We start from the raw sequence: 26,385 nt of genomic DNA on the forward strand, positions 1-26,385 counted from the left end.
CAGGATGGGGCTGGCACAGTGGGGTGCTGGGGAGGGCACTGCGTAGGGGGGGTTTTGGCATGGGGCAGCCCCACAGCGTCTCTTGTTCACTCCCCCTGTCTCAACCAGCATTGGGCTGGATGTGGTAGGGTGAAAGGCTGGGTGAAAGGTTTGGGGTGGGTGGACAGGCGAAGGGGTACAGGGTAGCCTGGGGGGTGCCCTACATCACCTCATTCCTCCATGGGGACCCCCAGTTCGCAGGGCAGAGAGTAGGAAGGGGATGGACAGGAGGCCGCTGCCTCTGGGCTGGAGCTCGTGCCCACCCCAAGTGTCTCCCCGCTGCCCCCACCCCCCCAGCAGGTGCCTGTCTTCGGGGGAGCGACCCCCTGCATCACCTGGTGGTGCCCCCTTTGCCTGGAGGGTAGGAGGGGGAGACAGGAGGAGGTGGGGAGCAGGCACAGGGTGGCACACAGGGCAGGGGTGGGGATGGGTGGTGCCAGCCTGCCAGGGTGGGATCAGCCTCACCACACTGAGCACTTGTGTGCCGGGTTCATGGGCGAGTTCTTGGGGCAGTGGAAAACCCGTCCGAACTCCTCGAACTGCGAAACGCTGCCCAGGACCCTGCCAGGAGAGAGGAGCGACTCAGAGCTGGGCGCGCACACACACACACCCCCGCCACCGCTGCCATGCACCCCACTCGGGACACCCACTCACCCCAGCAGCACCCCATCCCCTGCCCCAGGGATGCCCACCCAGAGCCTTCTGGCGCCCACCCCACTTTGCACGGCACTGCAAGACGTGGGGAAGGCTGGCACTTGCCGTGTCCCCCACCCCGATTTCAGGGCCACCGGTACCTGTAGTGCTCTGGGGCGTGCTTGTCCGTCAGCACCTGCAGGTAGATGGACTGGGATCGCCGCTTGATGCACCAGTTCTGCGGGGGTGAAACATTCTCGTGGGTGAGCTGGATGGGGCACCCCATGTCCTGGCACCCACCGGGGCCCATGGGGTTGTGGTACCCACCAAGGCACAACGGTTCCTCTCGCTGCTGGGGGACGGGGGCAGCGATGCCCTGGTTGTGCTTGTTATTGGAGGGTCTCCTGGGAGACCATGTGGGGTATAGGTGGGTTGGGAATTGAGCACAGGGGCACGTTTGTTATTGTAGGGTCTCCTAGGGGAGTGGGCTGCCTGGCTGTAGGGTCTCCTAGGAGTTCAGGGTCATGTGCATTTGCTGCTGAGGGATCTCTGGAGGTGATGGGGGGGGCACACGTTTGTTATTGTAGGGTCCCCAGGAGCCCCAACCCTGACCCCAGGACCTGCTGATGGGGCCAAGCCCAACTCCTGACCATGGGCACTCGGTCTGGCACAGCACCTGCCCCATCCCTCAGGGCCACCGGTGCCACACTGGGTGACCCCCCCCACTGCCCAGCACATGCCATGTGTGGGGAGGGCAGGGGCTCACCTGGGCGAAGGCGATGAAGAAGAGCTGGTCGTGGGTGTATTTCAGGTGGTGCAAGGGGTGCTCGGGGCCGTGCTCCCGCACCCACTTCTGGTAGGCCTGGAGAACAAGGGGTGCCCTCAGCACAGCTTGGGTGCCCCCCCAAGACCTGCCCCGAGCCTCCCCCCAGCAACCAGCAAGCTGGATCAGGCTCGCAAGACAGGGCTGGGGATCTCCTGGTCCCCCCCCACAGTGGGGATGGCATCAGCAGCTGCCCCATGGCCCTGCCGAGGGTGTGACACCCCAGGGTGGGGGGACACTTACATAGTAGGCGAGTTTGAGCCCCCCCATGTCAGCGATGTTCTCCCCCAGGGTGTGTTTGCCATTCACCTGCCGAGAAAGACACGGAGTGAGCGGAGGTGCTCCCCCGCCAGCCAGGCATCCCCCCATCCCCACCCTGGCACCAAGGCCGTGCCTCAGTTTCCCCCACCCAGTGCCCAGCTGGGATGTGATGAGTTGTCAGGTCTCAGGGCTAGGCAGGGCAGAGCCATGCTCTCCCGTGGGCACGAAGCAGCAGGGACGTCCCCATGGGGCAGCGTGTGCCCAGGCATTGCCTGGCGGGTGAGGGGGTCTCACCCGCTGGTTGTAGACAGTGAAGTTGTCGTAGAGGTTGACGATACACTGTGCCTTCTTCAGGAACTTGCTGTACGACCGCTCTGTCCACCAGTGTACCAGGTTCCCGTGCCGGTCGTACTGTCCCCCTGACAAGGCAACCGCCACCACCGGTAGTCCCGAGGGACCCAGGCATCCTGCGCCCCCCCCAGCCTGGCTGCCCCTCACCCACCCACCTCCTGCCCCGGCATGGGGTGTGGGGGGGTCACTCACCCCAGTCATCGTAGCCATGGGTCAGCTCGTGCCCGATGATGGTGCCGATCCCACCGTAGTTCAGAGACCTGTTGCGGAGGAGAGCAAAGGTGAGCGAGTGGAGGGCACGGTGTTGGCAGGGATGGAGGTGACCCCAGGACCAGGCACCCCCATCCCCTGCCCTGGCACCCCCCCCACCCATGCCACTCTCCCCACCCCCTGCCCGGACACCGCCCCGCCCCTGCCCCGTACCCCAGCCCCACACTCACTGCGGGAACTCAGGGTCGTAGAGAGTGGGCTGCAGGATGCCGGCGGGGAACACTGGGGACACAGGAGAGCATTGCAGTTGGTGCGGCCACCCTGTCCCATACCCACCTGTAGCATCACCAAGGGACCCTGCACTGTGCCCCCCACCTCAGGCCCTCCCCACACCCCCGGTCCCAGGGGGGTGAGCCCGGGGAGGGGCCGGGCAATGCCTCACCCATCTGGTTCTTGTTGGGCAGGTAGTAGGCATTCAGCGCCTGGGGAGGCAGCAGCCACCTGCAAGGAGAGACAGCGGTGCCACGCTGTGGGGGCACCAAGGAACACAGAAATGCCACCCCCTTGCACAGCTGGGGGATCAGGGGGGCATTCCTGGCTTGCCCTGTGCCCTCCTGCCTACACCCCATGGGGTGCAACCAGGCATGGGGATAGGGGGCATCAGTGGGGCCATGCTGTCCCCCGCCATGCTCCCGCTGGGCCAAGGGGATACCCACGCAGATTTGTCCACCTCCTGCCGGATCTTCTTCACCGAGAGCCTGATGCCGAAGGCGATGCTGTTGAGGATGTTCTTGAAGTAGGTCTTCTCGTCCACCTCAAACTGGGAGGGGGCACAGCCACCTCAGGGGGATGTCAGCTCCAAGTGCCATCCCCAAGAGTGTTGGGAGCAGGGCTGGGGCATCCTCCCACCCCCGTGAGCCTTGGGGACTGAGGGTGTGGGGTTGTGGCCATGGGCTAGATGTGTCTTCATGTCCTGTTCCGTGTGCCCATGTGGGTGGCTGCATATCTGTCACCTCTGTGGAGTCCCTGGGCCATGCAGAGTTAGGAGCATCCCCAACCCTTGCTGAGGAAGGGGGTAAGCCCTGGGCGGGGTGTTATGTGGGGAAGGGGACACCATCTGAGACCCCAGGGACATCATGGTACTGCCCGTGTGGCTGTGGCTATGTGAGTGGTGGGCACAACAAGCTCCCAGGAAGTGGCTTGTTTTGAGGTAGCATCTCCCCATCCTGGTCTCTGCAGTCCCCGAGGCAGATATAGCGACCATCTCCCCACTCTGTGTGCCCACATTCCCCTGTGGGCCTGGGCCACCCCTTGCCTCATACTCCTTGTCGATGGCCTCTGGCTTCAGCAGGAAATCAGGGTACCCAATCATCACCATCATGTACCGGAGCTGCGGGCAAAGCGAGCGGCGGGATCAGGCCCCCATCCCCCAGGCCATGGTGGAGGTGAGGGCAGGGATCCACACTGAGGGCCACTACCTTGGCCCTAGCCGCTCTCCGCGTCTCCTCGTCCATCCAGTCCAGCTCATCCAGGCGCTGGTCCAGGATGTATTTGATGTCCTCCACCAGCTGCTGCACCTACGGCAGGTCACCGCGGGTCCTGGCATGGCATCCTTACCACCCATCACCCTGCCAGCCAGTCCTCAGGAGGGTGCCAGGTGGTGGCAGGCACCTTGGCAAGGGCACAGGAGGGACACAGTGGCTTCGTGCCCACAGGCATGCATCACCTACCTTGGCTTTGCTGGCGGAGGAGAAATGCTCCTCAACAAAGAGGGCGCCCAGGGCCATGCCAAAGTGCTTGTTGGCCTGGCTCAGGCAGATCTTGCCCGGCTCGAGCTGCTTCTCATTGCCCTCCATCTCCTTGGAGAGCTCGTGGATGGCGTCGCGGAAGGGGGTGGAGAGATGCTCGCTCAGCACCACCACGATGCGCCACAGCATGTAGTTGTGAAGGATCCTGGTGTTGGGGGGCAGGATCAGGCTCCCCCACTGAGCATGTCCCCAGGCACGCAGGGAGGATGGAGAGCGTGCACCAGGATGGGGACACCCCTGCTTGGGAATCAGGCAGGTCATGAGAGTGACCATGTCCTGTGGGGTCCTGGGGATGGGCTGTCACCATGTCCCTGCTGTGTGATGAGCCTGGTGACCTCTAGCACGAGGTGGGTCTCAGCAGCGGGCCAGGCACAGCCAGGGTGCTGGGGACCCCACAACAGTGACCTCTCCCATGGCTTTTCCAGGAGTCCCCCTGCCCCGCATGACCTACCCAGGATGGGAGTGATGGGGGGGCCAGCCACAGCCACCCTGTGCCCACCCCATTGCCAACCCCCTGCCAGGCTGGGGAAGGTGCTGGGGGCACAGGGGGTGCCAGCCCCCCTCACCTGCTGGGCGTCACACGGATGAGGTCAGACACCTTGTGCATGTAGTCGGTGGCCAGCAGCACCACCTCCTCCTCCTCTGAGAAGTTGTCGTGGAAGATGCGGTCCAGCAAGCGCTTCCACTTGAGCTGCCAGGACAGGCACTGTCAGGGGGGCACAGGGACCCCACCCTCCATGCCACCATGAAGGGAATGCCCTCCAGGCTTTCCAGCATCCCACCACCCCTTCCTGCCTAGAAAAGTGCAGGGTGGATTCATCACCTTCAACTGGACTTACCTGGGGGGGACAATGTGGGCATGGAGCAGGGGGACAGGGACAAGTATGGGGCATAGGGCAGATGGGGGACATGGGGTGGCAGGATGGGGCCCAGGGGTACTCACCGTGGGGGTGATGCGCTGCAGCTCGCCCAGGGTCACTTTGTGGTACGTGCTGCTGACGTCCCTCCGCACATCATCATACTCGGACACCGTGATCTACAGGGGGTGGGCTGTCACCGCCCCACTGCCTGCCTTGGGGGTGGCACAGGGACGGGACACAGCTCCGGGGCAAGAGGGGCTACTGACCCACATCCCTCCCAGCTCCCTGCCCTGGGAACCCTCTGCTGCCAGCAGGGCCCTGAGGGGTGGCCATGGGATCCCCAAGGAGATGAGGTACCCAAAGACTGGGCACGTGGGTCCCCCAGAACCCAGACTGGGGTCCCCAAGAGCTGGGCATGGAGTCCTCAGGGGCCTGGAGTGGATTCATAAGGAGTGGACATGGGGGTCCCCAAGGGCTGGAGTGGTTGTCCCAAGGGCTGGGACTGGGGGCTTCTCAAGATGTTGGGGCCGGGGTCCCCGAGGATCTGCCATGGGGTCTTCAAGGGGCTGGAATCCACAAGGAACAGGCATGAAGGTCCCCAAGGGCTGGGAGTGGAGTTTCCCCAAGGGGATTGGGATGGGGTCCCTTAGGACCAGGCATGGAGATCCCCAAAGATCTGCAACCAGGGTGCCCAAGGTCTGGTCAGGGGCAGCCCAGGGCGGGCATCACTCTCACATTGGCAAGGTGCTGCTCCAGCTGCAGGATCTCCTGGGCCTTCTGCTCCACATGCTCGGCCCCCAGGAGGGTGAGCAGCCGCTCCATGAACACCCGGTACGCAGCCAAGATCTGTGCCAAGGAAAGGGATGCTGGGTGCCACCCCGCACTGCCCTGCAGGCACCCCAGCCCCTGGCACTGCTGGCAGTGGTGTCCCCTCTGTCTGCCACCCGATGCTGGATGCTGGTCCCTCTCCTGGTGTCCCCATGGCATCAGTGTGCCCCCCTGCCCTCACCTTCTCGCTCTCCTCATCCTGCCCCAGGTAGAGGGTCCGTTCGGGCAGAGTCAGCCCATCCTGGTCAATCTGGGGGGAGAGAGATGGGGGCAGCAGGTGAGCAGAGGGAGGGGGTTGCTGTGCTGGGCAAGGCACCCCCTCACCTTCCCTCGTATTGCAGAGTGCCCCGGGAGCCATGGGATGGCAGCGCGGTGGGTGAGTCCTGTGCCTCAGTTTCCCTCCTGCTGGAGGATGCTGGAGCTGCAGTGGGCAGCATGCAATGGGCTGGGAGCCCCGGGCAGAGGGTGGGCCACTGCTCCTTGGCCTGATTCATGTCTGGCACACAGACTACCCCATAGCCTGCCCTATGCTGGCACCACACTCTGCACCATCCCTGGCCCATGGTGGTCCCACACCTGCCCCCTACTCCTGTGCTGCAGCCCGTCCCATGGGGAGCAGCAGGGATGAGCCACGCTGCATGGACACCCCCTACCCTTCACACACCCCCTTCACACAGACACACACACACCCCCACACCCACCCCTCACTATCCTGTCGCCACGGACACAGCCTCTAACACATACACACACCTGAACACACTCGCACATATGTGAGTACACACACACACCCCCCCGTAACTCACCCCTCATGACACACACTTGTGTATGCTCAGCCCCCCCCCACGCATGCACCATCTAGTTTACCCCCCCATATGCACACACCCCCCCAGACACACGCACAGCCCCCACAAACACACTTTTCTCTCTGGCTCACCCCACACACACTCTGTATCCCACCCCATCAGCACCCACCCCCCCCCCACCCCCAAAATGTGCACAGCCGCAGCGCTGCCCTACGCACCCACAAGCATCCAGAGCCTTTCTCCAGAGCTCCCCCCCCATCACCCCCCGTTTTTCTTTCCCACAAGGGCACTGCCACATGTAGAGCTCCCCCCCCCCGTCACACTCACACCCATCACACACCCGCTCCGCCCCCCCCCAGTCACACCCTGACAGCCTCCCGCCCCTCCCCGCCCCCCAGCCGAGCCCTGACCCCCAGCCCTGGCTGTCACCCCCCACCCCATCACACTGCCACACCTGCACCCTCCCGCCCGGCCCCGCCACCACCCGCCCTTTCCCTGTGACACACGCTCCCTCTAGCGTACGCACGGGCGGCCCGGCACCCCCGCCCCGCTCCCCCGGCCCCCCCCTACACCTCCCCAGCCCCACCACCTCACAGGGAACGGGGAGGCTCATCCCCACCACTGTGTCCCCCCTCGACTGCTCCTGCCGTCCCCAACACCTCGGCCCCAGCATGCCCACCCCGCTCATACCCACCGTGTCCCTGCTGTGCCCACCCCCAGGTTCCCTCCATGCCCGCCGCCGTGTCCCCACCATACCATTGCTGTGTCCCCGCTGCTGTGCCATCGTCATGGTCCTCTATGCCCATCACTCTGCCCACCATGGTGCCCCCCTCATGCCATTGCTGTGCCCCCACCATGTCCACCACCGCACTCCCACATCCATCAAGGGTGCTTTAGGCTTGGCCACCCAGACAAAGCCCACCCATGCCCTGGTGGCACCACAGGGTGACGGACACAGGCTGGAAGGGTTGGGGAAGGCTGACAAAGTCACGGGCAAATGCCCTGGCACTCTGGCCCAGTGCTGTGGGGCGGACAGTCATCCCCCTGTCACCGCCTCTGTGTACAGATGGCAGCCAGAACGCCACGGTGAGGGACTTGGCTGCCAGCACTCTGGAGGCTCTGGTGCTGTGCTGGGCTGTCCCCAGCACCCAGCTGGGCAGCACTGCCTCACAACTGTCCCCAACCCTACCCTGGAAGTGCCACCCTCACCCTGGGGCAGCCTGACACAGGGGTCCCATGATGGGGAGAAGAAGGGTCCCCAGGGAAAGGGGCAGTTCCCAGCCCGGCTGCTTACTGCGGCCAAGCCCACACACCAGGCAGGTGCCCAGCGCCACCACAACGAGGACAGTGAGTGACATCTGGGGGGGGTGTCATCTGCACAGGCGGGTGGGGGGGGGGGGAAACAACTCCAGGGACAGGGTGCCCTCACCCGGATGACGTAGCGGGAGGTGTTCCTCTCGTCCAGGCTGACGGTGAGGGAGAAGAGCACAGCAGCACTGTAGACCCCCTGCGTCTTGTAGAGCAGCTCATTGAGGTCCCCACGGCCTGGGGGGGCGTCCCAGCCACCGCACTCCCCAATGACCTCCAACATGGGCCGTGGGCCCAGCCGGTCAATCTCAGCCCGGTCCAGGCATGAGCGGAAAAACTCCTTGACCTTCCTCTCAGCCGAGCTGGGGGCTCGGCGCCGCACGGGGCGGCTCAGCAGCGCCTGCAGCTTGGCCTCGTTCTGCTCAGCAATGGCCCCGATGGTGCCGTACACCAGCTTGTCCTCGGGGATGCCGTGTCGTCGGAGCCAGCCGCCACAGGCGAAGGAGTAGAAGTCCTGGCAGGGGTCAATGGTGGCATCCATGTTGGCGCTGAGGAAGCGGGATGCCCGCAGGAAGGCCTTCTTCTCTTGGCACCCCTCCAGGCAGTAACTGTCCCCTTCAGCCGCCAGGTACTTGAGGACCAACATGCACGTCAAGATGACGCAGAGCCCCGCAGCGAACACCAGCCCTGAGAGCAGGCAGACCTCCCGGCGGCTCCAGCGCGGCAGCCCCCCCCGGCGCTTCTTGGCCCCAGTGCCCAGCTGGAGGGCGAAGCCATTGGGCAGGGTGCCGCTCTGGTACTTGCTCACGTACTTCACCTCCTGAAACTCATCGTAGTGGGCTGTCAGTGAGTAGGTCTTCTCCATGGCTGGGGATGGGGGTCCCCACAGGCAGCGCAGGTACGGGGGGCTCAGGGCAGGTGGGAGGCAGGCTCCGGTACCCCACGGTTCATGGTGGAGCCGTGCCCACTGCAGGGAGGTGGTGGAGGGTGCCTGGGTGAGTCAGGAAGCTCCTAGAAAAGGCAGAGGAGGTGGTTGAGGGGGGTTTGGGGAGGAGCAAGGGGGGATGGTGGTGGGGGGTGCTTCTTGCCGTCATCGCTGCCTGCATCGCCTGCCTGTGTGCCCCGCTGGTGGCTTGGTGGCAGCTCTACCCCATGGCTGTCCCCTCTGCCAGCCCCTCTGGTGACAGGGCAGGATCCTGCCTGCACAATCCCAGGCAGGTTTCAGCCCCTGGCACTGTTCCATCCCACACACCCCCCACACCTCTACCTAGTGCACCGGCGAGAGCACCCACATCAGGTGGGTGTCCGGGCTGGTCCAGCAAGCCCATCCTCACAAGGCAACATGAGAGTCCTTCCCGGCCTGGGAGGGGTCACAGGGCTACCAGTCTCTCTGGGTGTGGTACAGACTGGGGTGAGCAGCTTGAGGAAGAGGGGCTTTGGGGAGATCTGGGAGCTTTGGGGAGATTTGTGGGGGAAGGTGTTGGATTGGGGTGTTGCGGGTTGGGTTGGGTTGTGTGGCCCTGCGTCAGGTTGCATCGCGTTGCACCGTGGTGTTGCATTGTTTCGGGTTGGGTCGTGTTGCATTGCGTTGTGTCAAATTGTGGTGTGGCGCGTGATGTGTGCGCAAAGTTAATTCCAGCCTTGGTGGGGGGGAACCCAGGACCCCATGGACACCTCTGAGCATTTTTCCACCACCACCACCATCCACCCAACCCCTCTCTGCTGGCTGGTGACCAATGAGCAGGGGTATCTCACAGGGGTGCTGTGCTGGGGAGGAGGGGGTCTGCCCATGGGGAAAGGGTTATAGGGGCATGGATGGGTTGGGGAGAAGGGCTTCAAAAGGGGCCCCCAACCCTTGCTTGGTGCAGAATGGCATCCAGATTTCCAGGTGGGAGAGGACATGCTGACGACAAAGAGCTGCTCGGGAGGTATCTGGTACCCCCGCGGTGGGCCCCCCCCAAGCCCCGCAGCCCCCCTCACCCTCCGCAACTTGGGCAAAGTTGTGCCCCGACGCCGCAGCCCGGCGGTGCCCGTGCCGGGGAGCTGCCGCCGCCGGAAAGTTTGCGGGGCCGGCAGCGGGCACGGCGCGGCTCGGGGGGGCGCAGGGGAGGGCGAGGGGCTGCCCGGGATCCTCAGGGTATGCTACTCGGGATGCTGCCGGGGATGCTCGGGGTGCCCGGGGGACGCTGGCCAGGATTCACAGGGGATGCTGCTCGGGATGCTCGGAGGATGCTGCCCAGGATGCTCGGGAGGTGCTTGCCGGGATGCTCGGGAGATGCTCGGTTGGTACTCGCCGGGATGATACCTGTGGTGCTCGGGGGATGCTCGGGGGGTTGCTCGGGGGGGGGTTGCTCGAGGGGTTGCTCGAGGGGTTGCTCGAGCGATGTTCGGGAAGTGCTCCCCGGGATGACGCCCGGGATATTCGGGGGATGCTGGCGGGGCGCTCGCCGGCAGGCTCGGGGAGTGCTTCCCGGGCTGCTCGGGGGGTGGTCACCGGGGGTGCTCATCGGCTGCTCACCGAGGTGCTCGGGGGACGCTCGGGGGACGTTCCCCGGGATGCTGCCCGGGATGTCCGCGGGTGCTCGGGGGGGTCGCTCACCGCTTGCTCACCGAGACTCTTGGGGGATGCTCCCGGGATGCTCAGGTGACGCTGCCCGGGATGCTCGGGGACGCCGCCCAGGATGCTCGAGGGGTGCTCGGGGGTGCTCACCGGCTCGCTGGGGGGGGTGTCAGCAGGCTGCCCGGGGCTGCTGGCGGGCCGGCCCGGCGCTGCCCGTCCGGCTGCGCGCCCCGCGCTCCGCTCCGCGCCCCGCGCCGCGGCTGGCGGAGCGGCGGGGCCGGAGGGAGGCAGCGGGGCGGGGAGGGGGTGGCGTCTCCAGCCCGACTCTCCCGCAGGCCAGGCTCCATTAACGAGATTATTATGCAAATAGAGCAGCCCTGTGCCACCCGCCAGCCTTACCTCATCCCCGCCGGCGGGGAGGTAGCGCGGGGGGGGGTGTCCCTGGGCCCCCTACCCCGAGGGGCACAGGGCTGGCAGTGCCACTCCGCCTGGCATCCCCCGTCTGGGAACCCAGCTGCTACCCCCCGGTAGCCCGGCACCCAGAAGGGGCACGGCCGGGCACAGCCGCTGGCCTGTGCCAGGCGCATCCCGTAGGTTCGGCACCCCCCTTCGTGCCCGGGCACCCTCGGGGTCCCATCCCCTCCTGCCAGGGTGGGTTCTTCAAGGGGGAAGGGCTGTGGGTGGGCAGGAGACGGAGCCCGGGAGGCTCCAGGTGAGATGGTGGGCATGAGGGTGGCATGGGGAGGGGGCCATACACTCTCACACACACACACAAACACACACACACAAACACACGAAGGTCCAGGAATATTAAACTGCATTGCAGATAAATCCCCAACATAAATATCGTGAGCCGCTCTGCCACGGGGGGGCCCAGCAAGGAGATTTATAGCCCAGCAATTCCCACCGCCCGTGGCAGCCCCCTGCAGTGGCCACATACCCTGGCCCCACACTGCCGTCCTGCCTGCCATGCTCAGGGGTTCCTAGCTACCCTCACCCCGCCATGCCTGCACAGCCCTGGGTGCTCAGAGGGGGGCCTGGGTCTTCCTGGGCACTGGGGTGGGACATACTGGGCGCTGTGCTACACGTGGCGTGGGGACTCTGCTTGGCACAGGGATGGGTGGCTTAGCTGGTGTGGGACCCACTGTCTTGTCCCATGGGCACCGAGCACCAGGCACAGCCCTCCCTGCTTGGGGCGTCTGAGGCTGTGCTCTCCTGTGCGGGTGTACTGGGGTGCTGGGCATTGCCCCAGCAAGATGCCCACTGCAGCACTGAGACATGCGCCATCACACGCACAGGCAGCAGCACACATGTAGATCACATGTACACCCATGTGCACCAACACACACCAGTACAGACACATGCTGAGCTCCCCACACACACTCGCACTCCCATCCAGCTCCTGTTACGGGCCCAGGTACCCTGGCACGCTCACACACATGCTCAGGTGTTGCAGCCAAGCCTTCCCGGGGTACGCACACCAGGGCAGAGGGGCTCCATGACTCCCACCAGAGAGACGCCCCTGGCTTGGGCACCCTGATCAGCCAGGCACCACCAACCCCAGCAGGGTGCAAGGGCACCCGGACCCGGGCTGCTTTGTGGGTGAGCACAGGGTGCCCAGCCCTGCTGCTCAGCAGGAGGAGGCGGGGGGGGGGGCAGGGAGGCACGGGCTGGCTAGAGCAGGGGGCCACAGGGCCAGGTGCCACCACACCAGCCTCCTCATGCCTGCACTTCCCCGGCCCCAAGCCTGGCACCTTGGTGGGAGCATGATGGATGCACACAGGAGGCGGGGGGCTGGCGTTATTAACAGCCCTGGGTATTGCTCCAACAGGACTGTAAAAATTAAAGGCGTGTGCATATAAAATAATGGATAAATCTGAGCCGGCCGCAGAGCACTGCGGCGTCCCGCAGGAGCTGGCATCTCGAGAAGCTGGGGTACGGCAGGTGCAGGATGGGCACCTGTGTGTAGATACAGGGGGGGGTCAGACAGTGCCTGTACCCGCTTCCAAGTGCTGACTCCCCCCAAGAAATCTCCACCGAGTGCCCCGAGAGGGTGTGCGGGCAGCGACAACCTGTGGAGCTGGGACTGCGAGGCAAGCAGCTGCTCCTGGCGCTGGGATGGAAGGAACAGAGGTTGTGCCTTTACAGACAGGGCTGGGGGCACAGGGCACTTACTCTGGGATGCCCACAAACACTGCCCAACCCACGTACACCCAGCAGGCAGGATCTGTGCCACGGTGCCAATACACCCTGGCATCACCAGATCGGTGTGACCCCCGGGTCCTGCCCGTCCTGCGGCCCATGGCTCTGACCCAGAGCAGGGCCCAGGGCAGCACCCACCTCGACAGCCCCACTCCACCCTGCCCGTCCCGTGGGCCACCCCGCCGGCATCCTCATTTTCCCCGAGATTAGCCACGGCGCGGGAGCCTCCGTGCAACGCCAGCAGGTGACAAATAAGATTTTTCCACTCTCCCGAGCACCCGGCATGGGTCTGTCATTGAAAATGCAAAGCAGCGCGGTGCCAACCTCCGCCGCCTGCCCGCCCTCCCCTCCGCCAGCACCTCAGTGCCAAGCATCCAGCACCAAACCCTCCTGCCATCGCTGCTGGACCCCCCCCCCCCCAACTGCATCCACTGCCCCCATCAAGCAGTGCTGGGGTGCTGGGTATGGTGCCCTCATGCCCAGTGGGGCACGTTCCTGGGGAGTTTGTTAGTGGGGTGCGAGTTTGGGGATGTCAATCTAGGTGGAGAGCATGGCCTCGCAGTGCCCTTTGGGTGCACCCACATGCCTGGCACTGCGGGTGGCAGAGCAGGGAAGGGGTGCACAAGGGGGTCCCCGCCACGCTGGGTATGTGCCCCCCACCAGGGCCTGCCTGCCTCCAGGGAGGGTGCCAGGCTCTGGGGTGGGCATACGGTGGGCTCACCCTGGTGATAGCGGAGGGTGAGGGATTGGCCCTCGTAGGAAACACTTGGCCCAAGACGTTCCTGCCGGGGTGGGCATCACCCCAAAAACCCCACCCCAAGAGATCCCATCCCCAGCACCCGGGGAGGGAGGACAGAAGCACATCCACCCATCCACAACCCTCACCCATGGACCCAACCCTCCCAAACCCCTCAGTCCCCACAAGCCCCCTGGTCCCCCTCCAACTCTAAGCACCCCGTTACCCACCATGCCCCCAACCTGGAGCCAGTCGCCTCCCCAGCAGCCCCCTGGCCCCATTCCACCCCCCCCCGCCGCCGCTGCGTCTCCCCTCCGCTATTGTCAGAGGGTTGCCTCTGCCTCTGTCTGCGAAATTAATTCGGAGGTGGAGAGGGAGAATTATGTAAAGTGTGGTTATTCTGGAGCGGCGGGGGAAGCGCGGCTGATGGCAAAGTGCCTTTTTGTGTGTTTAATATGCATTTTTTTTCCAGCGGTGCATTTTCAGGCGGGTAATTTGCTGTCTTTTCAGACCCCGATCAGTATCATTTCTCCGGCAATGACAGCTTTTATTTGCACTGAAATGAATGCTGCGAAATTTCCAAGAAATAGCCGAGGCCCCGTTGGCTGCCCACCCCCGCGGGGCCGGGGCACGGGCACCCGCCACCGCCTGCCCCCCGCAGCCCCCTGGCTGGCTCCTGCCCACAGCCCCGCTCGGCAGCAGTGCCCGGGGGTGCTGGGCACATGCATGTGCCACCTTGCACACCCCATGTGCACGGGTGTGTGCTCCCCTGGCTCACCCCCCCACACCCCCCTTGAGACCTGTGTGCACTTCAGCGTACCACATAGAGGGGTGTATATACACCCCAATGCACGTGCACATACAGATACTCCCTGTGTGTATGCACGCACCCCCCCCCCACCTTGTGCATGTATACACCCCCCGCAACACAGCCCCCCCCCACCTCCTGCACACACACACAGACTCCTAGTCCATGCATACGCTCCCATAACACATACACACTCCCTGCACCGGTGCATCATGCCCCTCCTTCTGTGATGGGGGGGGGTGTCCCCCACTTTATGTCCCCCTAGGCTTCAGTGCAGCATCCCTAACCCAGGGCACAAAGTCCCCAGGAGGGTTTGGAGGCCCCCCATGCACCCCTTTCCTCCCCCTCAGCACAGCACTGCCCTTGGGGAAACTGAGGCACGGAGGGGGGAGGCACAGATGGGTGCTCTCCCCCCAGCCCATCACCTCTCAGGCACTGGCAGCGACGGGCAGGAGCTCGGAGAAGCTGCAGGGTGTGGGGCTGTGTGTCAGGAGCGCGGAAGAAATGTTGTTTGTGTAGGTGTGTGTGGTGTGGGCGTTGTGCGCCGGAGCCGGCATGCCAGAGCTGCCGTGACGGTGTGCAATGCTGCCTTTGCAGCGGCGGTGCATGCTCCATGGGCACATCTCAGTGTGCACCTGTATGCCCGTGACAGAACCCCCTGCCCGCGTCCCACTGCATGTGACGGCGTGTCTGCAGGAGTGGCATGGGCACGTGGGTCCAGGTGATGCCCCAGGGGCATCTCTGACTGGGACAGCATCTCTGCACGTGCCACACTGTGCCTGCAGCCAGGTGTGCTCCCAGTCACATGTGGCCCAGAGGTGATGAATGGTGTTGGGGGGTGCCTGTGCAATGTTGCACCCCCACCCCAGCGCCATGGCAGGCTGTACACCCCCGCTTGCGGGTCCCGTACACCCCTGGCCACGGGTCCCCAGCTGCCATGGAGCTGGTGCCTGGCACGGCCAAGGTTAACTCTGCCGGAGCCCATCGGCACGGTGCGGGGAAGCTTTAATTTAATGAAGTGTGAGGCTTTTTATGGGCTTTTAATTACGTGGTGATAATTAACATTATAGGCCGCCGGGTCCCGCTGGTGCCCTGCTGCCCTGTGCCAGCTCCCGCCTGTTTGTAAATAAACCCCGTGGGCCACACAGTGCCCAACCCAGGGCACCCACCTCCCGCGGCGGGGAGCAAAGCCAGCCCCAGCCCCCTGCCGCCCGCACTGGGTGGGAATTTAGGCACAAATTTGGACATGACCTGCTGCAAAAGGTGGGGAGCAAGGCCCCCCTCTCCGTTTTCCCCCCACCCCCCACAGCCCTCCCGCCAAGCAGAGCTGCCAGCTGGCATTGCCAGGCTTGGCGAGAACAGGCACAGGCGGCAGTGCCACACTTGTCCCCCCACACCAGAGCCCAGCCTGGCCCGGAGCAGCCCCCCACCTCTGCACCAGGGCTAATAGGAAGCAATCCATCAGGCAGCGCCTGGGCATGCTGCCCACCTGCCAGGCACCCAATGGATTTATCACCCAGCACCCAGCCAATTTCCTGCCCTCCCCTAATCAATGAGGGGGGAGGGAAGGGGGAAATGCCATCTCCCCCATGCGGGTCACGATGGGTGTGAGGAGGTGGCAATGCCCCACGAGACAGGCCCCAGAGCAAAGCCAGGGGACCCAGGTGTCTGGTCAAGGCCATCCTCCTCCCCCCCCCCCCCCATATCATTTCCCCCCTCCCTGGCAGGACCAGGGAGTCAGACCACCGGGGGAGGGGGGCCTACAGGTTAAAGCACATGGGTGTCCCCACCCAGCAGCACCGGGGGTGCCGAGGAAGGTCTGGGGTGCCATACCCTGCAGCCATTAGGGCCAGCTCCCCCCACCCCCAGCCTCATGCAGGGAACCCAGGCATCCAGCCTCCCCTCCCCCACCCCTTCCCATTTAATTTTTCCTAATGAAAGGCAGGGAGGATGGCGGGGAGCTGGGGCATCAAGGTCGAGGCTGCCTTTAATCAATCCCCGCTGCTGGCTGGGTGCCCGGAGGAGCCAGCGGAGGAGAGGCTGGGGGCTGCAGGATGGGGGTAGCACAGGAGGGGTGCAACAAAGGGACTCCTAGTAGCCAACTAGGGCTCTCCCAGTAGCCAACTAGGGCTTGGTCCCCCACTGGGACCCTGCTATCCCCCACCACCCCCCAAAGAAAAGGCACCGTGAATGCACCGTGCTGCCCAGCCGGTGCCAGGGCTGTGCCCGGGTCCTGCCAGGGCAGCTCTAAGCCTGTGCAAGAGACACCCACCCCCCAGAAAAAACACCCCCCTCTTGCACCCACCTCCCAGCGTGGGGCACCGACCCCTCCCTGACCACCGGGCTGGGGCCACCAGGGCTGGGGCCATCCCCAGGCTCGGGCTGCTAAAGGCACTGGGCAACAGAGGGTGCAGGGAGCCGGGGGGTGACATGGAGGAGTGACCTAGAGCTGGGTGCTGGTGACGGCACTCACCCCGTGCACCAGCACGGTGGGGCCCAGCCCGCGGGTGAGAAGCTCCAACTGGTGCAGGTAGAGCGGGTAGAGGCTGGTGTCGGCCGGGGGCCGCGGCAGGTAGAGGAAACGCACAGCCGGCGCAGGGCTCTGCTCCAGGACGAGTTTGTTGGCGGCACAGACGTACTCATCTGACACTTGGGTGGCATTGGCTGGGAAGTTCACCGCCTCTTCCTCCTCCTCCTCCGCTGCCTCCCCGGCGGGTGCCGGCCCCCCCGGGGGTCCCTGGTGGGTTTGCCAGTGCAGGCGGGTGACGGCATCCCAGGGCACCAGCTGGATCTGGGCCTGGATGCGCAAGTCCTTGAGGAGCTGGCGCAGCTTCTCCTCCTGGGCATGGGGCATGGCGCCCGCCTCCACGCAGAGGAAGAGGCGCAGGCGGGCCCGGCGCCAGGCCCGCGCCATGTTGAGGACGCAGGCCATCTGCAGCAGGAAGAGGCTGCAGGTGTCGGCGTAGCGGGCGCTGTCGGGCCGCAGAAGGTTGACGGGCCAGACGTGGATGGTGGGCGGGGGGCTGGCGGCCCGCCGCAGCTCCCAGGCCTTATCCAGGCTCTCCAGCTGCCGGGCCAGCAGGACATTGCGAAGCATCTTCAGGGCATCAGCCACTATGCCCACATACTCCCGGGCTGACAGCAGTTTGGGGGCGGCGGGCGCCCGTAGAGCGGGGAAGCCCAGGGGGACCTCCTCACGGGCGCTGCTGAAGGCAGGGTGCCGGGCTAGACCGTCCTGCGGTGCTGCGTCGTCGTAGAAGCCCAGCACCAGGGTGTTGGGGCGCATCCCACCTGCCAGAGAGACCGCACCAACCCGGATGAGCAGATGTTGGCACTGCAGGTGCCAACGAAGCCCAGCTTCACTTTGGCATTGCTCACCCTGGTGATTCCAGACCCCTCAGCATGACGCACATGGATCCCTCCAAGACCCAACTTGGTCTTGCCCACCCAACACCTCTCCAAGCTCCAACTTGGCTTTGGCACTGCCCACACCGGGTGCTTCCAAGCCCCTTGGGATTGCCCATCCAGGTGTCTTCAAGCTTCTCAACATTGCCGATACAGATGCCTCCAAGCCCCAACTTGGCTTCAGCACTGCTCACCCCAGATGCCTCCAAGCCCCACCTCAGCTTTGGCATTGTCCATCCAGGTGCCTCCAAACCCCTTGGCACCCTGCAGAGGCAGCAGGGTGGACCCCCACCCCTGCCCAGTCCGGGCGCCACTCACCAAGGCCAGAGGTGAAGAGGAGCTGCCGGACACCATGCCGCACCGAGGGTGCGAGGGTGAGGCTGACGAAGGCCTTGACGTTCAGCTTGTCCACCAAGCTCAGCCACGAGTCCTGCTGGGGCTGCAGCGGGTCCGAGGGCAGCGTGTCTGGAGGAGGAGCATCAGAGGGTCAGGTACCCCATATTGGGGGCTCACTCTGGTGTACTCGCAGCAGCCCCCCTGCAAAAACAGTGCCAACCCCCATACCCATCCCATCACCCACGAGACAAGGAGAGTGGAAGTAGGTGCTTCCAGCCAGAGATATGAAATTATACGTAAGTATATGAAAAATACCCAGGCAGCTCCATCCCCCCTCCCCAATTTCAGGCCATTAGTCACCACGGCAACGGCGAGGGGGGGGAGCAAAGCCCAGGAATCCGCTAGGGAGGGGATGGGGACAGCCACAGCATGTGCCAGGGATCACGCGTGTGCAAACCAACAAGCACCAGGATGCAAACATGCCTGAGCACGTGGACACACAGCAGGAAGCATGAGGTAAGGATGGACTCAGGCACCTGCGTGTGCAAAGCTGTGCTGAGTGTGTGCCCACGCGTGTGCTGGGTGTGCGCAGGCACTGACCTGTGCAACAGGGCCGTGCTGCACAGGGGACCAGAGGAGCCTGGGTGGCGCGTGCCATGTGTGCACCCCAGGACTGACGTGTGCAGGGCCCCCATGTGCACATGTAGGGATGTGTGTGCTCAAGTATTCATGTGCAAGCACGTGTGCACAGGAGACGTGGGACAGACCCAAGCCATGTCCCCCATGTGTCCCCCCTATGTCCCCCATAAGAAGCCAAGCCCAAGGTGCCACAGGTGTGCCCAAAATGCTGACATTCCCTCGCTTCAAGGACTCCAGGAGCCCTCCAGCACTGCAGCAAGGGGTGGAGGCCACCAGCACTGGCGACAGTGCAGATCCTCACCTAAGTCCTGCAATTCAACATGGCCCAGAACATAGAGTCCGCTCTTCTTGAGGTCGTTGACAAAGTCAATGAGGCGGGCACTGCTCCGTGGGTTCTGCACCATCAGCAGCATCTGCGGGCGCCAGAACTTGACGTGGTCCTTCCTCACATCCAGCATCAGCAGGTATTTCCGCACCTGGAGGGAGGGAGGGTGGGCAGCAGGTGAGGAATCCTCCTTCTTTCAAAAACCATAAATGGGGATGACAGCCCCAAGGACACGCTGCCCAGGATGGAGCTGCCACAGGGACACCATCTTGGGGACACCAGCTCTCCACCCCATGAGGGGAGAGCAGAGGACAGCACTCACCTGGTGGAAGATGAGGGCCTGGCTGATGTAGCCCCAGGTGCTACTGGGTGAGAGGTAGTGGAGAGCGAGGAGGAGGAGGAGGAGGAAGCCCAGGCTCGCTGAGGCCGACACAGGGCTGATGAGGAACATCATGACGCAGCAGCCCGCGATGCCCAGCAGGCACGTGTGCCAGGTGAAGTACCGGAAGGTGGGCCTGGAGCAGGGAGAAGGGGGACACCCGCTACCATGTGGCCCTCATGCCAGCTGTAGGGCAAGCACAGCTATAAGGAAGGCTGTGCCAAGGTGCCAACCAGCCACCCCCAGCGAACCCCGCTGTGCCGGCCCAGGGCATGTTGCGCACCCCATATGCCTACGGGAGAGGGCAGAGAGGGGACATGGTACCTCCCAGGGCACCGGGCAGCCCCTTGCTGCCAGCCCCTGGCAAACAGGGGTAGTGATGGCTATGGGGCTGTGGCTGCCCTGGCACAGCCCGGGGAGGGGGGGGGCAGGTAGTGTCACAGGCAGCGCGTGGCAGTGCCGGCAGCCACGGCGCCTACTCAGCCTGGTGCAGGGAGGCGGAGGCGGGGAGGCAAGAAGCTGTTATTTTCTCTAATTGTTGTTTTTCCTGAAAGGTAATTAAAATCCTTTTCCGCTGCGCTTGATGGGGACCTCAGTGTGGGGAGGGGCAGCACCAGATGTGGGGTGGGGGAGGGGACCATTGCCACCCACCCCAGCAGCCTCCCACTGCTCCAGGCACCCATCCTGCCCATCCGTGCCCGGCCAAGAGAGCAGCTGGGCGGCGGGCTAAGCCCCTGCCTGGCACAGACACCATCTCTCCCTTGGGAATGGGGTGCTCTAGGGGACCCTCGGGCAGTGCCACCCCGCCCTGCTTGGGCACCACCTCTGTCCCACCTGGGGGACTCTCCCTGCTTCGGAGGCACAGCACCCTGCACCGAGGGTGGCAGGCATCACTAGGAGGGAGGTGAGGCTCCCCACAGTCACCTTGCTGTGCCCCCCCCAGATTTGGGCAGCCCTGCCAGGCCAGCCCTGTGCCAGGGTACCCCCCGCCCCAGGCTGCGGCTGCCTGCCACACACACTCCTCCTTCCTGGAAGATCTTCTCCTCCCCCCACCCAGGATCCCCCCTCCCTCCCCCTTCTCCATTAGTTTAATTAGTGCTAATGGAAAGTGGGCTCCATCACCGCTTGGCAAGCTGCCTGGGGGATGCCGGGTGGGCAGAGGCTATAAATTACCTCCGGAAAGCCTAAGGGGAGGGGGCGGGTGATACCCAGCACCGCTGGATTTATCTGTACCCACTCAGCAAAGCGGTACCGGGGTGTGGGGACTGTGACAAGCCAGTGCCATGCTTGGACCTGGCCCCTTCTCCCTCCCGAGGGATGGGGGTGTCTTTGCCCCCCTTAACACACAGGAGAAGGGTGCTCAGCATCTCTGGCAGCGGGCACAGGGATGGCAGGAGAACCACACACGGACAGATGGACAGACGGGTGCCTGCCCAGCATCTCGGCACAGCCTCCCTCCCCTGTGCCAGCAGGTACCTGAAGTTGGGGGCTGATGCCCACTCCAGTGCCAGGCAGGCCAGGTTGACGGTGGCATAAACCAGGAGGAAGAAGGTGGTCACGACCCCCGCAATGGTGTTGAGCTTCCCAGAGAAGAGCACCAGCTGCAGAGAGCATGAGGGGGCACAGGGTGAATGCATCCCCTGGGATGGCACCCCCAACATGGGCCCAAGACATCCCTGATGAGTTTGGGGCACGCCGTGGCAGCACGTGGGGAAAGGGTAAGGGTAGTGCCACGTGGGCATGGATCCCTGCCCCTTGCTGTGATTTATCCTTCATTTATGGGCTCACGGAGGGAAGGGCACAGCTGCAGCAGGACCCACAGGGCAGGGAGGGTACCCAAGGGCAGGGGGACGTGCCAGGCTCCGTGACACCCAGCCCAGGTGCCAAGCCACCTTCAAGTGGTAGGGCTGGGAAAGGAGCATCGCTGGCAAACTCACCTGTACCACCAGCCAGGAGAGGATCACTGCCATCACGGGGTTCCCGCTCGCAGACGTCTTCTTGGCCAGCGCCAGTGCCCGGCCTGCGGGCAGAGCGGGGAGGTTGGGCTTGGGCACCAACAGGCTCGGCCACCAACCAGGAGTCCTGTCCCCACCCTGAGTGCTGGGGTGGGGGCAAATGCCAGGGCACACAGGTGACACAAGTGGGCACACGCCAACACACAAAGCATCGCCCCACATGAGGAAGGGGGTTTCCTGGTGCCAGGGCTGGTCCCTGGCAGGGACAAACTGCTGGGTCGGCTCTGGCAGGTGCTAGCATGCGCTGGGTACTCACCAAAGAGATCATCCCGGGCCAGGGCGTAGAGGATGCGGGATGCCCCAATGAGGTTGCTCATGGCCGCGGAGAGAGTGGCAGCGTAGATGCCCACAGTGACCAGGGGTGGGAAGATACTGATGTCACGCAGGAAGCCATAGTCTTTCTGCAGGAGGGTCCTGGAAAGGGACACCCACATGCTGGCACCCATCTCAGCTCAGGCAAGCATGCTCCGGCACCGGGCATACCCTGGCACCAATGGCCCTGGCGAGGGGACAGGTAGCTGTACCTGTTGCAGGTGGCACACATGAGGAAAGCCAGCAGGTTGTAAACGAGGTAGGTGAAGAGCACAGCAGAGATGGTGCCCCGTGGGATGGAGTAGCTTGGGCGCTTCAGGTCCCCTGTGGGCAGAAGCAGGCAGCATTAGCGCCCACAGGCGCAGCAGCCCCTGCTCTCCTCCAGCTTAGGCTCCTGCTCCCAGTGCCACCCAGCCCAGCACCCCATGCCCGTACCTGACATGTTGGAGCCTGCCATGATGCCGGTGCAGCCGTTGAACATCACTGCAAAAACAGAGCTGAAGCTCATCATCTGCCCGGTGGTGTAGTCCACCGCGTACCCACCTGCAGAACACATGGGCACAGGCTGTGACAGGCTGTACAGGGTGGCACAGCCCCACCATATACCTTCTCCTTGACGTCCCCATACACCTTCTCCTTGATGTCCCCATACCCAAACCATGGGAGAAACCACCCCACAGCACCTGCTTTGTGTCAAGCTCTCCCCATCCTCTGGTGAACGCCTGACGATGTGGAGGTGCCAGTGTCACCCCTCCCCCAGGCAGGGGTGCCACAGTGGGTACAGTGGGCAGGGTGGGGAGAGCAGCTCCTCACCGCCCAGGTTGTCTCGCAGGGTGGCAAGAGAGAAGCCAGTGAAGGAGCCGTTCTCGATCTCGGAGCCATTGAAGTGGGGCAGGCGAATGGGCACCCCAATGGGCCGCGTGGCAAAGAAGCTGACGAGGACGGTGCCCAGGACGCCTGCGACGATGAGGAAGATGAGGAAGGTGGCCTTGGCATAGATGGAGGCACCCACAAGGCACACGACGAGGCAGAGAGCCAGCAGCACGGTGCCGTAGAGCAGCTCATACCAGTAGCTCTGAGGCAGGACATGGACACCTGTGCCCGCTTTTTGCCCTGGGCAGAGACAAGCCAGTATCAGTGGAGCTCAGAGGGGGCATAACCAGGAGCTGAGTGCCACCAGCATTGTCCCAGGCATGATGGGCACCAACTCACTGGCCAGAGGTCTGGGCAAGCCATGCCAGCTGTCAGGCATGGTGTTTGGCAGGCCTGGCAGGGTGCTAGGGCTATTAGGGTAAGGGACATCCGCTGTCCCCTGCCACCACACACAGGACTACTCACCAGGCGGGATCCCAAAGCTGTCCACCACCGCCTCCACCAGCCCCAGCACGTAGAGGGCACTGCCACACACGTTGGCCAGGAAAAACATGATCCCAATGCTGCCCCCAAACTCCGGGCCCAGGGCACGGCTGATCATATCTTGTTCGAGTCAAGGGAAGATGCCAGCAGCCCAAAGCACCATTGGGTGCCCCCTCTCCTCCCTCCCAGGCCAGGCAGGGCCACAGCTCCAGCATGGCACTCTGAGGCTGCTGGGTTGTCACCTGATTTTGGCCTGCATGTCCTGACCCAGCAGCACCCACAGCAAAGGATACAGTAGGCTCCTCCGGCATCCAGCGCCCCATTGGTAGCAATGGCACACACAGACAGCACTGTCATGCCGATGATGAAGTACGCCACCGCAAACATGGCCAGGGCTTGGTACAACCCAGCATGGCCCACCACAAACCCTGCCAAGGATGGGGGAGAGGCCGGCGTGCCCATTAGCTGGGCACGGACCACCTCCCACAGGGTCCCCAGGAAACAGACAACCCCCCCCCAGACCTCATTCTCACCAAGGCACACGAGCTGCTCCCATCCCTGTGCCCACAGCTCCCCACACACATGCCACCCCCTTCCCGGCCAGGGTCGGGATCTCCCCACCCCGAGGGGCTGCCACCTCCCACCCACAGCAGCGCCTGGGGCCAGCCCAGCCAGTGCCCCCCACCTCAGGGCATCTCCATCCTCCTGCCATGCTAGGATCAGGCCCGACGGCACCCTGGGCACGGGCAGCTCAGAGGGGAACACCCAAAAAGCAAGCAAACAGGGCAGGGACTCTGCTGCTCACTCAGCCCCGGGGCACGGCGGGGGGGCGGGACCCTCATGCCCTGCTGTCCCCCTCAGAGCGCAGGGGGTGCCTTTAACCCCAGCTCGGGCACCAGGAGCTGATGGGCTCCCCGTAGGGTTCACGTTGCCTCCCCGCTTGCCTGCTGCAAAAGCAGGAAGCAGAAGCAGCCCTGGGGCGTCCCTGCCAGCCGGGGGACCGCTCCCCGGCCCCCCCACCCCGGGGATAAGGCACCCAGAGCCTCCCCACCCCGGGGATAGGGCACCCAGAGCCCCCCTGCCACCCTGCCTGGGGTGATGGAAGGCGAGCCCAGCCGGCGGCAGCAGGGGCAGGACAGGGCCGTCTGCGGCCGCAGGGAGATGCCCTATCTCAGCCACAAGCCAGGCCGCAGCCATGCCCGCCGGGAGGCAAGGGGGATGCCGGGGCACGGCAGGGGCACGCACACCACAAGGAGCCCTCGGGGCAAGAGGCTGCGTTTGGGGGCACCCCCTGCGATCCTCAGAGGGCTGGAGGGTACCCAAGTGCCAAAAGCAGGGGCCGGAGAGGGGGAGGAAAGGAAGAGGTGCCCGAAAGCAGTGGGGGAGGGTAAGGACGAGGGGCTGCTCGCCCTGGAAATCTGGGGGGTGACTGAGGCATGGGGGCAGTGGGGGACTGCTGGGGGGGAGCCACGGCCCCTCCACGGTGGGACGGTTCCTCTTCCCGGCAGCTCCCCTCCCCCTCCGCCCCGCACTTCCCCTCCAGCCCCGCGGCCCCCGGGGGACGCACCCCCGGGCTGGGGGGACCGGGGCAGGCAGGGGTACCCCCAGTGCCCACTGTGGGGTAGGGGCTGGGGGGTCAGAGCCTGCACGAGGACCCCCAGCAGGGGGGTGGGGAGGGCGTGAGTGATGGCAGCAGAGAGCTGTACCCCCAGCCCACACCTCAGGGGGGGTCCCCTCGGGCAGAGGAAGGGGCTCAAGGCCCCCCAGGGCCTGCAGGGCCCCCCCCCGGGCACTCAGCCAACTCCCGCCCTGGGCTTTCCGTGGGCGGAAAGTGAAAGAGGAAAAGCCTTCCCTGTTCCCGGACCCGGGCAGACGCCCAGGCCTCTGCCTGGCCCAGGCTGGGTTGGGGCATCTCCCCCCACCAGAGCCCCCCAGATGGCTCCTCTCTCCCCCAGTCCGTGCCCAGCCTGCCCCCCTAGTTCTCCCAGGCTGCTCAGTAACAGACCCATAAGCCAAACTGGGAGCAGACTGGGACCCAGTCTGTGCCCTCTGAACAGCACAGAGATGGGGGGGCAGCTGGATGCCCGATGGGGGCACCAGGGTCCTGCCCTTGTGACACCATGTGGGATCTGGGAGAGAACGGGGCTGTTGTACTGGGGTGCTGGAGCCTGGCACTGGGGGATGCCTGGGAAGCAGTGGGGTCCTGGCACTGAGGTATGGGGAGACATGAGGGCACTGGGATCCCGCTTAGGGAAGGCACTGGGAAGGCACAGGGGGTCCTACCTCTGGGACACTAGGACTTCAGACTGAGGTCCCTTAGTGCGGGCACTGGGGTTCCTAACTGGGTTCCCATCTGGTGGGTACAGCGGGAGCCCTGCAGCCTGAGGCATCAGACCGGAGGGGTCAGGAGGGGACACACTGCACTGGGACCCCAGCCTGGGGGAGAATGGAGAGGGCACTGCAACTCCAGACTGGGGGGCTCAGGAGAAGGCACTGGGGCCCTTGACTGGGGGCACTGGGGTGAGCAGTGGGGTGAGCACTGGAGGGGAGCACTGGGACTCGAGAGAGGGAGGCTCGAGAGAGGGCACTGGGAGGACACTGGGAGGACACTGGGAACCCAGACTGGGGGAGTTCTGGGGGACCACTGGGAAGTCAGACAGGGAGGCTGGGGGGAGCACAGGGAGGGCAAAGGGAGGACACTGGTGCTCTAGACTGGGGGGGCTCGGGGTGAACACGAGGGCTCCCAGATGTGAGGGCTCCGGACTCAGGGGTCCTCGGGAGGACACCGGGCCCCGGGAGGACACCGGGCCCAGCCTGGGGGTGCCAGGCAGGGGTGGTGAACCTCGGGGGGCCCCGGGGGGCGGCCGGGAGGGGGTGGGGCGGGGGCTGGCGGCACTCACCGAGTCGCAGGAAGAGGACGACGCTGAACATGGAGAGCAGGGTGGGCACCACGACGCCCAGGAAGGTGGGCAGCTTGCGGGGGGCGACGGCGGCGGCGGCGGCCCGGCCGCGGGCGCGCTCCCGGCCCCGCTCCTCCTCGCCGGAGCCGCCGCACAGGCGGTAGGTGAGCAGCGCGCTCCGCTCCGAGCTCGCCATGGCCCGGCACAGCCCCGGCCCCCGCCGGCCCCGAAACGCTCCCGGCCCTGGCCCCGGCCCCCGCCGGCCCCGCCCGCCGACCCGGGCCCGACCCGCCGCGCCCCGCCCACAGCACCGCCCCTCCCGCCGGACCACGCCCCCGACCCGCCGGGTAGGCCACGCCCCGGTATGGATAGGCTCCGCCCGCCGTAGGGATAGGCCACGCCCCATCCCCCCTCGGGAAGACCCCGCCTATCCGCATAGACCCCGCCCCAGGCTGGCGGGAAGCCACGCCCCTTTGCTGGCCCCGCCC

The 26,385-nt window shown here is 64.9% G+C and overlaps 2 protein-coding genes across 2 annotated transcripts; both read right to left on the reverse strand.

Annotated features, from left to right (window-relative positions):
• Positions 1–489: 489 nt before the first annotated feature.
• Positions 490–8,789, reverse strand: ECEL1 (endothelin converting enzyme like 1). The gene is made up of 17 exons (XM_054206289.1): positions 8,046–8,789; positions 5,995–6,063; positions 5,721–5,831; positions 5,069–5,161; positions 4,692–4,816; positions 4,048–4,270; positions 3,796–3,894; positions 3,633–3,707; positions 3,034–3,137; positions 2,760–2,818; positions 2,548–2,599; positions 2,300–2,367; positions 2,051–2,175; positions 1,739–1,804; positions 1,439–1,534; positions 834–910; positions 490–600 (listed from the first exon to the last, which is right to left on the reverse strand). Exons 1-17 carry the CDS (start codon positions 8,787–8,789, stop codon positions 501–503), a joined length of 2,286 nt encoding a protein of 761 aa, XP_054062264.1. The 3' UTR covers positions 490–500.
• Positions 8,790–15,530: 6,741 nt separating this feature from the next.
• On the reverse strand, positions 15,531–26,133 carry SLC12A9 (solute carrier family 12 member 9). Its single transcript, XM_054207164.1, has 13 exons — positions 25,898–26,133; positions 23,291–23,425; positions 22,980–23,117; positions 22,455–22,754; positions 22,077–22,184; positions 21,854–21,965; positions 21,586–21,743; positions 21,252–21,334; positions 20,791–20,915; positions 19,258–19,450; positions 18,912–19,086; positions 17,954–18,100; positions 15,531–17,521 (listed from the first exon to the last, which is right to left on the reverse strand). Exons 1-13 carry the CDS (start codon positions 26,091–26,093, stop codon positions 16,674–16,676), a joined length of 2,718 nt encoding a protein of 905 aa, XP_054063139.1. The 5' UTR covers positions 26,094–26,133; the 3' UTR covers positions 15,531–16,673.
• Between the last annotated feature and the right edge of the window lie 252 nt (positions 26,134–26,385).

The sequence above is a fragment of the Rissa tridactyla genome, chromosome 6 (assembly GCF_028500815.1).
Source record: "Rissa tridactyla isolate bRisTri1 chromosome 6, bRisTri1.patW.cur.20221130, whole genome shotgun sequence".
NCBI classification, from domain to species: domain Eukaryota; kingdom Metazoa; phylum Chordata; class Aves; order Charadriiformes; family Laridae; genus Rissa; species Rissa tridactyla.

Coding starts and splice junctions, on each gene's coding strand:
- ECEL1 (XM_054206289.1), bottom strand. CDS start 8,789: ATGGAGAAGACCTACTCACTGACAGCCCACTACGATGAGTTTCAGGAG. Junction 5,162..5,720: donor TGGAGCAGCACCTTGCCAAT/GTGAGAGTGATG, acceptor CACCCCCTGTAG/ATCACGGTGTCCGAGTATGA. Junction 2,819..3,033: donor CAGGAGGTGGACAAATCTGC/GTGGGTATCCCC, acceptor CTCTCCTTGCAG/GTGGCTGCTGCCTCCCCAGG.
- SLC12A9 (XM_054207164.1), bottom strand. CDS start 26,093: ATGGCGAGCTCGGAGCGGAGCGCGCTGCTCACCTACCGCCTGTGCGGC. Junction 21,966..22,076: donor GGCAGGCTCCAACATGTCAG/GTACGGGCATGG, acceptor TTCTGCCCACAG/GGGACCTGAAGCGCCCAAGC. Junction 17,522..17,953: donor CCTCTTCACCTCTGGCCTTG/GTGAGTGGCGCC, acceptor TCTCTCTGGCAG/GTGGGATGCGCCCCAACACC.